The following is a 12633-nucleotide window of genomic DNA, read 5'->3' as shown; positions in this document are numbered from 1 at the left end:
CTCTCTCACACACTCTCTCTCACACACTCTCTCTCACACACTCTCTCTCACACACTCTCTCTCACACACTCTCTCTCACACACTTTGCTGATATTGTAGTTTGTTCCAAAAAATACTTGGGGCAGCTCACAATCATACTACACATACTTAACAAGATCAGATATAATACAACAAACACAGAGGACTTTGAACTCCTTAAAATTAGAAACAGATCAGGATATTACTTTAAATGTGGTAGGTAAATAAACTAAATTAAGCAGACTGAGGAGCAGGGAACAGGACTTTATAGTCCTTTGACACACAAACTACCACGTGCCTTCCCAGCTGACATAATTTTGAAGGATATGCACTTGTTACTTCCTATGTTCATCTTTAACAAGATGTTTTAAGGGGGGGGGGAAGATGTGAATTCGATCGATGTAGTTCTAAATCATAAACAAACCTAAGTCATCAGTGTCATCAGTGCTTGTTAAGTCTTCTACAGACTGGACTTCAAACTCAGGACTTGTGCCCACCTTCTGATAAGATCTTTTCCAGAGCTCTGACCTCTGTCCAAGTCAGTTTTCAAATCAAAAGGCTTTGAACTTCTGGCAGGTTGACAGTTTGGACCTTGGGTGTTTATCAAGAACTTCCTCAAGATAAGAAGGGGGCCTATGACTATGCCAGTCTCCCAGAGTTTCGCTTACTAGAGCTGGCACCCGGCCAGCCTCAGAACCCCAAGGAATGAGTCTGAATTGTCTGTGTGTGGTACACAGCAGATACACAGCTCAAACAGAGTTTAAGTTAATAAACAAGTGAGCCAGGTTTCAATTGGTTCTGACTCCAAATTGTGCAGCCTGGAATTTATTTGTGTTTATTTTTGGTTGACTAGAAGTTATGTTCCCTTGCTGCCTCAGAGCTTAAGTGAGAGGGCGAGACCATTGCTCCCTTGGTATCATGTGTGTGAGTGCCCAAGCGGAGACATCAACAATATGGCCACAGAAAGGCATCTCCAGTTACCTGGCTACCTGCTCATTTTGTGAGCTCAGAGGTCCCTCACCTTGGTTTTGTGGGGCAGGTCCAAGGCTTCTGACCCCAGGATGCCCTGGGGGACCTTTTGGCCTGAAGTCAGAAACATTTCAGAGTTCTCCAATGCTTTCTATGAAACTGGCTGGGCCTGCACTGACTGTCTCCTTATAACTGCAATCATGCAACTAAAGCCAATTTCGAATTTTTGCCCGCTTTTCTCTCTCCCAGCATCTATACTCTCTTTTCCTCTCAACTTGCTGTTCCAGCCCCCGTCACGCCAGGCTCCTTTAGGGTTTTTCAAACACGCCAAACTTCTTCCCACCCCTAGACTGTGCACTTGCTATCTGTGGCTGGAACTGCCTTCCACTGGCTGTTCCCAGGGCTTCCTCTCATTATGCAGGTCTTAAATCAAATATTATCTCCACAGGGACATGTCCACCCTATAAAAGAGATATGTCTCCAATAAATCTCCAGCCTATCACTCTATTTCTTCTACCGCTGACTGTAAATTGTAACTGTCTTGTTCATTTACTAGTATTTATTATCTGGGTCCCTCCCTAGAATATTCGTTCTCAGAGGATTCAGTTTCAGATGCTTCACTGATACCCTGTGATAGTGTACATATCTTCCCCAGCCTGCAAAAGGGCAAGAGCAGATTGTTGTTAAGGATCTGGCAGTTAGGACATCTTCAATGTTGGAAATGCCCTTCAATAAAGACACTCAGAGGGGTTCCTCTATGCCTCCTGGTGCTACAGAGAGCCACCTCTTCTCATGCAGTGCCATGTCCCTGAAACACCAGGTGAAGGTCAGAGAGAGGGGACCTGGCTGGATGGAGCACCTGGTCACCAGGACTCCTTTTAACTCTAGCAAAGTGGATATTGTTGGCATCAACGACCCCTTCACTGACCTCAACTACTGGTCTACATGGTCAAGTATTATTCCACCATGGCAAGTTCCATGCCAGTCAAGGCTGAGATAGGAAGCTGCCGACAATGGGAAATCCATCTCCATCTTCCAGGAGTGAGAGCCCGTCAACACCAAATGGGGTGATCCTGGTGCCGAATACACTGTGGACCCCCTGACCCCTTTGAGGAGGGCTGGGGCTCACTTTAAGGATAGGGCCTAAGCGCCATGATCTCTGTGCCTTCTCATGCCCCATGTTTGTGATGGGCATGAGAAGTGCAACTCCGTCAAGGCTGTCAGTGACTTCTGCACTATAGGCCACTTGACTCCCCAGCCAATGACACCCCTGACAACTCTGGCACATGGAGGGACATATGACCACAGCTGATACTATCACTGCCCCCAGAGACTGTGGATGGCCCCTCTGGGCAGCTGTGGCATGGTGGCCCGGGGCTGCCCAGAATGTCATCCCTGCTTCTACTGGCACTGCCAAGGCTGTGGGTAAGGTCATTCCTAAGCTGAACAGGAAGCTGAGTGGCATGACCTTCTGTGTCCTCATTCCAAGGTGTCAGTTGTGGCTCTGACATGCCGCCTGGAGAAAGCTGCCAAATATGATCACATCATGAAAGTGAAAGTGATGATGCAGGCAATCCCAAAGCCCCATCAAGGGCTTTCTCAGGGACACTGAGGACCAGGGTGCCTCCTGCAATTTTAACAGTGACATCCACTCCTGTACCTTTGATGCTGGGACTGGCATGGCCCTCAGTGACCACTTTGTCAAGCTTGTTTCCTGTATAAGAATGAACTCGGTTTCAGCAACAGGATGGTTGACCTCGTGGTCCACATGTGCTCTGAGGAATAAGAACCTCCTGTGCCACGAACCCCAGTGAGAGCACAAGAGGAAGAGAGGCACCCTCAGTGCTGGAGAGCCCTTCCCCCACTCATCCACACTGTAGCCTGACCTGTCACAGCTCTAGCTCAGACCCCCTGGAGAAGAGGAGCAGCTGAGGGAGCCCCGCTTTGCCATCACGTACCATCAGTAAAGTACACTGTACCCAGCTAAGAAAAGAGTTTCAAAGAAAATGGGTAGAATTTTCCCCATGAAGCACTGCTTATCAAATCAATGCGCTTACTATAAAGACACTGAGCAAACATAAATAAGGATCAGCGCAACCTTCTTTGCTACAAGACTGGGCAAAGAGATATGAGGAAATACAACAGAAGAAATCATTTCCTTCTTTGCCTGATGGTGTCAGGGGCTGCTGATCTTCTCCCAGAGGAAAAGGAGTGCAGTTTCTAAACAACCCTAACAAACAGAAACCAATCCAGTCAGATCCATCAACCCTGGAGAAGCCAGGACATCCTTAAGGTTATTTACCCAGATCCCTAGTGGATAGAAATAGAAATCAATTCTTGCTCCAAAGTATTCTGTAGCCGCCTGATGATGCAGCAACATAAAATTTCATTTTAGCATGTTGACAACTGAATACAAGTAAATTCTGATCCAAATTTATAGCCATCCCGGGGTACCTACAGAACTGAATGGATGAGGTTCACAATCAGATGCTATTAATGTTTATGCTCGAGCTTCCTTTTGGGCGAGGTGAGGATACTGAAGATGGTTTTCAATAACAGCATCTAATATTTGCACGTAAAGACAGTTCATGGGGGGTGTCTTTTTTTGAACTGCGGCAATATTTTGAAAAAATAAAAGTCCTTATCTTTAAAAGACCTATCGAAATATTCACAGGTAAGAAAAAAAGTCTCATATTTGCCTCAAAAGAATGCCAAGGGAAAGAGAAAGGATGAAGTACGGAGAGGGCAGTGGTGGGCCTACGCTGATAACCCAGGAGCTGGAGTCGGGTCCACTTGCTCTACCAGCACATGCCTGACATTTCCAAGGAGCCCTTAAAACAACTTGTCTTCACTCATGAAGTTTCCATTTACCTGAAGGTGAAGGTTTCGCCTTTCCAGTCCTGGCCTGGGTTCTCCAGGATGACATCCTGGGTCAGGGGTGAGTGCAGCCGCGGGGATCTGGGGTGGGGGAGGGTGCCCACATGACTGAAGCCGTCACACGACCGAAAGGGAGGAGCGCCCTTCTTCCGCGGAAGGGTGCCGTGTATGGACACGTCCTGATAGGCATCTGTGCGGTGCTCGGCGAGAGGAGACTTGCTGCCCAGGAGGTCCATAGACGAGGCCAGGGGGAACTGGTGATTCATGGGCATGTTTCTGGGAAGGCTGGCAAACTTTCCTGCAGCCATGCCTGGAAACTCTGAGGGGGAAAGAAAGAGGGAAGGTGTAAATCAAAGATAATCCTGAAAAGTGACTTCCTACCCACAAAATGAAACAGAATGCACAACAAAGGGGGATCTTTCTGGAGCATTAAAAGACAAAAACTTTTTTTTTTTTTTTAGCACCACTAGTGAAACTTACTGTGAATGGGAAGATTACTCATTTCCTTTTTTTTTTTTTTTTTTAGGGGCTATGGAGGCATCCTCCCAAGGCAAGCAGCAGACCTTTCAATAGAACAGAACAAGGGCCACCTCCTATTATTTCAGATGACTGAGGCTGCTGGAAAAGCATGACTCAAAAAATTGATGACTACGGTTGGAGTCAAGGTCATAGTCACAAATGCCATAGGGAAAAAGGTTCTAAATGTGTTAAATTAGTTTACATATTTCCACCCCCTGTAAATGATAAGAACAGGCGGAGATGGATAGAATTCCTTAGCTCCTGGGACGCTGTGGTTGTGTTACCTAGAGTGACAGGGCTGGATTTTTCTGGCCAAGACCTGATGCTTATAAATAAATTAACCTCCTCTAATTAATGACGATGGCCAGGGTCAGGGGTCGGGAGGTGGGTTGTTCCTCCATGTATCAGTGGGCTCAGCTGCGGAGGAAATACTGGGGGGGTGGGTGGTAGGATCCCTCTTGGGTGCAAAACCTGCCTGCCACCAGCAATGCACAACGAAGTCTGCATAGTCAGGGAAGAGTGGGAAGGGAGAAAACCGAAAGGAAATCTAAGGGTGGAGATGGGCAGAGAAAGAAAGGGGAAACAGCACATGAGGTCATATACAAAAGCAGCCTGTGTCAACCATTGTTCCCAACTGCGCTCATTAACAGAAATGTTCACCCAGGCTCAGGGTGAACATTCTGGGGGGGGACCCCCATGCCTCCCAAAAGCAAACCTAGGTTTTGACTTAAATTATATTAAAAGAAAAAAACATTTAAAAAGCCAACCTGTAGGGAAAAAGAAACATGAACCTGCATAAAATTCGGGCTAGTCCCAGCAGACAGGAAGGATCCAGAATCTGCCCCACTAGTCAGGGCATCAGACGGGCCTGGGCAACAAACACAGCAGCTAACTACGCACCATGCACCGGCCTTCCTGGAGGCTGGTGAGAACAGTGCTTCGCTCTGCTGTCTGTTCTCAAGGCCTGCAGCCCTGCTTCCTGACAGAACATGCTTCCACTGCAGAATGAACATCTGAGTGGAAACCATCCAGTAACGATGCTACTGTGGCAGAGTAGGTGCCACAGGGGACTGGGGACTTGGGATGTGGCCTGAAGACAGACAAGAACAGCCTCTGGAAGCCAGGATAGAGAGAGCAGAAACTGCAAAGGAAACACATGGCAACAAAACATGCCCAGCCCAGAGTGAAACCCAAAATGCTGGCTTCTGGGGGAGGAAGGAGACCCTCAGCTGCAGGAATACAAGCCCAGCCCCATCCTCAGGCCTCTGCCCAGCCTGGGTGCTGACTGTGCTGATGCTGAGCGCATCTCCCAATGCTAATTCCATATCTAACGGGACCACACAGAAGGCCTGGCTGGCTGCAGCTAAAGACAATAGGACTGAGTCCCAGGCTACCCCTCCCAGGTCTGGCCAGTACCTGGCACACTGTCAGCACTTGCTTAACATTAATCATTGTTATTAAAAAAAGAAGCCAAACTCCCTGGCCCTCCCTACCTGACCACCAGTGACATAAGCTGGCTAGGATTTCCTCATCTGACAAGCTCACGCTCACACCCCCCGCAGCTGTGAACACTCGCCTGCTCTATCAACACCGTCTTTCCTCACAGGCAGGCCTGGATCATTTCAAAGGACCTTGTGGGGAGGCCTGGACCACCCCGCAGAGCCTTTACTGCAAGGGCCACAGTGCTGCCTGAGACTTTCCAGGCTGCTACAATGGGCGTAAGTTACCCCTGCTTCTGTGTCTCCAGCGGCTTGTTGCGTCCATGCTTATCCCATATCTACCTGGATTTCAAAATGGAGCAAAAATGCTCGAGACTGTCCTTCAGCAAGTTATCCATTCCTCAGTGGATTCCCTAATATTAAAGGAATGCCAATACCTGCACTTCCTACCTGCAATCTCACGACATGTAAGTGCCTATTCCATGTAAGATACCTGGAGAAACAGAGGCCTAAGCCAGAATTCTAACAGCAGGAAACTGATCCACAGAGACCCATAACATGTTAGCAGGAACAACAATTAATTTTGAGAGAGGTTATCCTCAGAGAGGGCACCACCACAGGTGAGGGTTTTGAAAGGCTCACAAGTGCAGGAAAAGCCTTCTAAGAGAATGCTCTCTCAATAGCATGGGAATGTCCCCACAGGCTCTGGAAATGGTAGGCCACCTGTTATGGCCCAAAGTGAGAAGTTGAGAAGCGTTTCCAGGAAGAAGCACAGCTTAGAAGCAGATTGTAAAGTTCTTGAAGGGTGGGCCAAGGTGTCTGGACCTGCCAAAGTGCTGGAGAAGATAAGGAGGGACAGAATCCAGTCAGTGCCCAGGCAGGCTGCTCTGGCAGTTCTGCAGGCGAGAGACAAGTGGGGAGATCATCAGGCTGATGGCAACAAACCCACTGTAAGGTCCGGTGAGGAGCTCTGATCCCAGCAGCAGCCAGGGAAGGGGAGGAGAGAGCGCACGAGGAGCCTGAAGCAATGCCAGAATAGGCAAGTCAAGGGACAGGACCCCTAGGGGTAACAAGCTCCCATGGGAGCTTCAAGCGTGAAGTACCAGAGGGACAGCTTGATCTAGGGGGTGAGCTATCAGTCTGTGCATTGAGGAACCAGGACACAGTATAGTTTCTAAGATTTATTTATGCATACAGAACTGGGGTACAGACGAGAGGTGTGAGGAATTGAGAGGATTCACCTGAGACAGAGTGGGGAGCAGCAGGAGGGGTCTGCTGCGCCATGTGGTCACCTCCCTGGCTGGGGATCAAACTTGTGCTGCAGTTGCTGCAGCTAGCTTCACAGTGCTGTGCTTTATTTAACCCGTTGCGCCACCAGGGAGGGCCCCATGCTATAGTTTTAAAAGTCATAAACCAGGGCTCTCCCTGGTGGCACAACAGGTTAAAGCACAACACTGCGCAGTGCAAGTTCGATCCCAGCCCCAGAGGTGACCCACATAGTGTGGCAGACCTCTCCTGACCCGCCCTCCGCTCCCCTCAGCAGTATAGTTTGTCAATCGGCCTGTTCTGCTCCCCACTCTGTCTCTGGTGAAGAATCTCACCGCCATTGCACCTCTCACCTGTACCCCAGAGTTCTGGGTGCATAAATAAATCTTTTTTAAAAAAAGGTCATAAACCTAAAGGGAATATTTAAACCAGAGTAGATTCCTTAGCTTATTATTATCAGGTATGATAACAGGTATGAGAGTACCTCTTAAACTATCATGAAGCACACTATACCCATGAATTATATTCCTGCCCCCTGTCTCTCACCACGGCCGCAGCAAGTTTATGAGGACCAAAGCAAGCAATGTGTTCTGAAAATGTACAGTGGTGGTTCACCAGGCTGAACATAAGGATCCTCTGGAAAACACAATTCCGACACCCATGCTCAGACCCAGACCAATGACATCAGAATCTCAGTGTGCAGGACCCTGGCACTGATTTTTGTTTTTAAATCTCCCCAGTACTGCCCAAGGTAGAACCAGGGTTGAGAACCAGCAGACAGGTTGATATAGGGCAGTGAGAGAGGGGCCTGGAACCTCCCCTTTCCTTGGATCTACCCTGTTACAAGGTGAGTGTCTTGTGACAGTAACCGACACTCAGATTTGTTTACCCAGGCAACAAAATGGAATGTCAAGGAAGAAGTGTCCTTGGGTTCACAGAATCATTCATTCATTCTTCTAGTCAACACACATTCATGGAGAGGCTTCTACTTGGCGAGCACTGTGCTGGTTAGGGGCCACATCAGACTGTCCTCAGGAGGACAGTGCTATGACAGAGCACAGAGTAACAAATGAGCTGAAGTGCTGGCGATTCCCGGACTGTGGGAGCACCTAACCGCACAGCCGTTTCGATGCAGTCACCTGAAAAGGCTCCTTGAGGAAGGGTTGCTGAGCGAAAGACTATAAAACAGAGCTTGGTAGCTGGAGGGAGCAGATCACGCAAGCTGAAATTTCTAGAGATCTCAGCTACAGATAAAATCAGAAAAAACGAAGGCTCCCACTGCGGTTCACGGCCTCCAACTTGGGAATCTTCCCCATTACAGTGCTGCCTTGCCATGGGTTTCATCACTTGGCTCGGTCCCGGGCCCTGAGTCAAGCTTGAGTAGGTCCAACGTGAGGAAAACAGGGCTAGGCCAGACATCATTTCAAAAAAAGACAAAACAGACTAAAGGTGTGGTAAGAGATTGAAGGGGTCGAGGAGTAAAGGGCACTCACTTGCAACTGCTGGGGTCATACAGATGCCAAGAAGTTGGGGGGAAATCCAAGAGATTACAGTGCATGATGTATATATAGTCATTTACCCTAATTGATGGCTAGCGTGTTTATGTAAAGACAGAATCTGAGCTTCAAACTCATTTTTCCAGATAAGGAAAATCAATTATTTATTCACATACATTCCCTCCGAGGGCTTACAGCGTACCAAGGCTAAGGAGACAGTAAACTAGACAGCACCCTATTTCCCTGGAACCCACGCTGGGATGGGCGAGTCCAACCAGGGGACAAGAACACAAACCGGGGAGTATCGCAGTTGCAAATGTACTAAAGAACATAAAACAGAATGAAGAGACAGAACATGGGGGTGAGGATGCAGGGCCTCTGTGGAGCGATTGAAGGGCCTCTGTGAAGAGGAAACAATGACATGAGACCCCACTCCCCCCAAAAATAAAAGACTTGCAGTGGGAACACACTTGATGGCCTGGGTGGTGCGGGCATGTGTGTGAAAGGGGTGTGAGAGGAGTCACCAGAAATAGAATGAGGAGCAGAGCAGGCAGATCAACTGAAATACACTGCTGCGGGGAGCAGTGGCTGACACAGGAGAGGTCTGCTGCGCCATGTCGGTCACCTCCCTGGGCGGGGATTGAGCTCATGTCTCAAGTAAAACCGGTACCCCTTGGTTCCATAAAATCAAGCCAGGTATGTCTCAGAACTTAGGTTTCAGAGTCAGATCCCTCTTCATCGCTGATTTCCTAGCTGTGTGATTGGGAAAGTTATTCAACCTCTCTGACCATCAGCTTCTCCATGAACAGAACCTACTGCACTGGGGTGATTGTGAAAATAAATGTGATCGGGGGTAGAAAGCCCTTCACACACCACAAATACTCAGTAAGTCATTTTAACAGCAAAACTGGAAGAAGTTTTTCTCTTTAATTTAATAATGTACTATTTAAGCCTCTAACCAAAATATTCTTTCAACAGAAATCAAAATGGAAACTACCGAGGTGTTTTGACATTCTTTCTCATATTAAGTCTCTGGAATCTGGTGAGTACTTAGAGCACATCTCAACTCAAACTCCCCAAATTTCTCTTAATGGGGTTAGATCTTTGCTCTCCCATATATGTACATGTTCCACTAACCCTCCACCAAACGACTGGTGCCAATAAGCCCTGCCTCCCCCCTACCTCCCCCCGTCCCTTCTAAGCAGGTCAGGGGACCTGTCCTCTTTGGTCCCACTGTATCCCTACTATGAGCATTCAAAAATGAAGTCATTGCTTCTGCTGCAGTCAGAAAAGATGAGGGAAACATTTTAACCTATAACAGACATAAACACACCAAACCAAGGTAGACATAGATACAGATGCCGGTTTTCAAAGAAAAGCCCAGGTGAGACTTTGACCATCTGACTGCACTTTTCTCTACGGTGCAGGCAGAGAGCTCAAGTGTCCTTTCTCAGTCTCATACCACATCTTGAAATATATTCAAAGGTCAAAGACTATATCTTGATGTGAAAATATGAGACTCATGTGAATGTTCAGATTTGAAATCTGAATGTTCAGGGTCAAGGAGCCTAACACGCTCCCAATCAAGAGCAACCTTGTTGTCCCTGGCTGGTATATGAAATACTTGTAAACAAAGCCAAACATTTCCTATACAAAGAAATTAATGATGACACTAAAGTAGAGGCAGAGATTTGCAGCCTACCTGTTTGTTTTACTTCTGAAGTAAGATACACCTGGGCCCTCCCTAGTGGCACAGTGGGTTAAAGCTAGCCGCAGCAGCTGCTGATTTCAATCCCCACCCCAAAGGTGACCCACATGGCACAGCAGACCTCTCCTGTCTCACCCTTTGCTCCCCTCAGCAGTGTACTTCCTCAATCTGCCTGTTTTGCTCCCCACTCTGTCTCTGGTGAATCCTCTTACCACCCATGCACCGCTAACCTATACCCCAGTTCTGTATGCATAAATCTTAAAATAATAATAATATAATAATGAGATACACATGACCCCTGAACAAGGGAGGTGAGGCTAAACCTCCCAGCTGAACATCTGGCATAACTTCTGAGTATCCCAAAACAGAACTACAGTAGTCATTTGCTACTGACCGGGAACAGGTTTTAGGAATTCCTTCCCCATACCAAAATCCAGGGATGCTCAGTTTCCTACATTCTGTCCTCTATATTTGGGGTTCCTCATTGATCCTCATTGTACATCACCCACTGGTTGAACCCTTGAACTCCAGCAGTTCAAGCCCATGTTGTTCAAGGATTAACTGTATTTGTCATCTGGTATGTGCTTTAAGAACTTTCTGGCATACTTTAAACTCTGGAAATGTCATTGCCTCCACTGCCTCATTATGACCATGACAGAGAATTTACAATTTGGATCTGTAATTTCGTTTCTTCTCTGCAGTCCCAACAGGGAGAAGAAATGATACAATAGCACATATAAAATTGGCTAATCCACTTAAAAGTTTTGCTTGGGTTTAGGAATTAAGAATATCCCTTTATTTTTTAAGTAACCTTATGAAGTCTGGCCAAATGATTGAAGTATGAATAATTCTTCCATGGATTGTATTTCAAGCAACCCAGCACAGGATTTACATGATAAGGTTCTAAAAGATTAGCATGTATTTGAAGAGCAGTCCTTTCTTAAATGAAGAGGGAGATCTTGGTTAGGCTTCCTGGAAATGTCAGACTTCTGAGCAACATTTGTAGAGAAAGTTGCAGTGCGGGATTAAGGGAAACCCAGGTGCGACACCAGGTTATAATACACCGGCCCCTTGTACAACCTCTTGGCCTGTGGCTGTCCGGTTAACTCCACAGCCCCGTCTTACTAGAGTCCTCCGATTCTCCCAGCTCCACCCCCAGCACCAAGGCCTCCCCACCATTCTTCCCGGATCTAGGTTCAGTCCTTGGCAACTAGCAGGGAGATTACCCTCTCAGCTGACCTTCCCTCTCACCAAAGTATTTTTTCTTGGAGAGATCTGGGCAGCCTTGATAAATCAAGATGTAAAAGAGTCTCCACACGCCTGGCTCTGTGTTCCAGCTCAGCTAACAGTTTTGGGGACAGGAGGCTAGAAAGCAGACAGGAGGCTAGGAGAGACGGTCTTCTCGTCGCACCTTAAGTGAATTAACACCCAAATCAGACGTTTCCATCCCCGACACCGAGACGCGACCCACGGTGTTACCACGGAACCCAACGCCCGCCGTTGCGTCGGAGGCCCTCGATGCGCCCCCACGAGTGTCCACACCGGGACAAGCTCTCAAAGCGGCGGCAGCCTCGGCGGGTGGAAAGCGTGGGTCGAGGTCGCCTGCCTCCCAGCGCCCACCGCCCCTCCTCTCCCTGCCTTCACCTCCTCCCTCACCCCGCCCCGGCCCCGCGCAGAGAGCACACAACCAACTATTCATTCTTCCTCAACAAAGGGAGGGAGAGATGTTGTCAACAATTACAGGGAGGCTCCTAGGAGTTCTGCGCAAACTTTTGAGAGACGGACTTCAGAAGAAACTCAGCTCCAGCGAGCCCGGCGCTTCCAGCACGACGCTGGACGCTCGCGCCCCGCGCCCCCCACCGGCCTCCAGGCCCGGCGGAAAGGAGCTGGGGGGGGTGGGGGGGCGAGCTGCCCGAACCCGCAGTGGGGGCGGGGGGGGGTCTAGAGCCCGTGCCCGGGACGCTGCCGCCCCGGAGCCCAGACAGATGCTCTCCGCTAGTCGCCGAGCGCTTCCCGCCAGGGCCGCGGCTGGGGAACCCCAGGCGCTCCCGGCCGCGCGGGCTCCGTCCGGCCCCCCTCAGCCCCTCCCGCCCCAAACGCCAGTTCTGCGGGCGGCCGCGGAGCGCGGGTGCGCGGGCTCGAGAGTTCCCACAGCCCAGCCATCTCCAACAAACTCCTCACGGGTGTCTCGGGGAGGGGGGCCGCGTACCCCCGCGGCGCCGTATCCCCGCGGGCGCTGGGCGCGCGGCCGAAACTCACCACGCGCTGCGCCCGACGCCGGGGCTCTCCCGCCGGGCTCCGGGGCGCTACGCCGTCCAGCCCGCGCCGCGACCGCTCCCGG

General features: G+C 49.2%; 1 protein-coding gene across 1 annotated transcript in view; it reads right to left on the bottom strand.

Moving 5' to 3' along the window:
• BCAR3 (breast cancer anti-estrogen resistance 3) overlaps positions 1 to 12581 on the bottom strand; it is a 104850-nt gene extending 92269 nt beyond the window's left edge. Inside the window, exons 1-2 of the mRNA XM_004689766.2 lie at positions 12552 to 12581; positions 3859 to 4183 (exon numbers count right to left, since the gene is read on the bottom strand). Of these exons, the coding sequence (XP_004689823.1) occupies positions 3859 to 4172 (314 nt within the window). The 5' untranslated portion in view covers positions 4173 to 4183; positions 12552 to 12581. The remainder of the gene's footprint in view (positions 1 to 3858; positions 4184 to 12551) is intronic.
• Between the last annotated feature and the right edge of the window lie 52 nt (positions 12582 to 12633).

The sequence above is a fragment of the Condylura cristata genome, unplaced genomic scaffold (assembly GCF_000260355.1).
Source record: "Condylura cristata isolate star-nosed mole 26May11 unplaced genomic scaffold, ConCri1.0 scaffold00026, whole genome shotgun sequence".
In the NCBI taxonomy this organism is placed as follows: domain Eukaryota; kingdom Metazoa; phylum Chordata; class Mammalia; order Eulipotyphla; family Talpidae; genus Condylura; species Condylura cristata.
The sequence above is the reverse complement of the archived record's forward strand: the minus strand, read 5'-3'. Positions and strand labels throughout refer to the sequence as shown.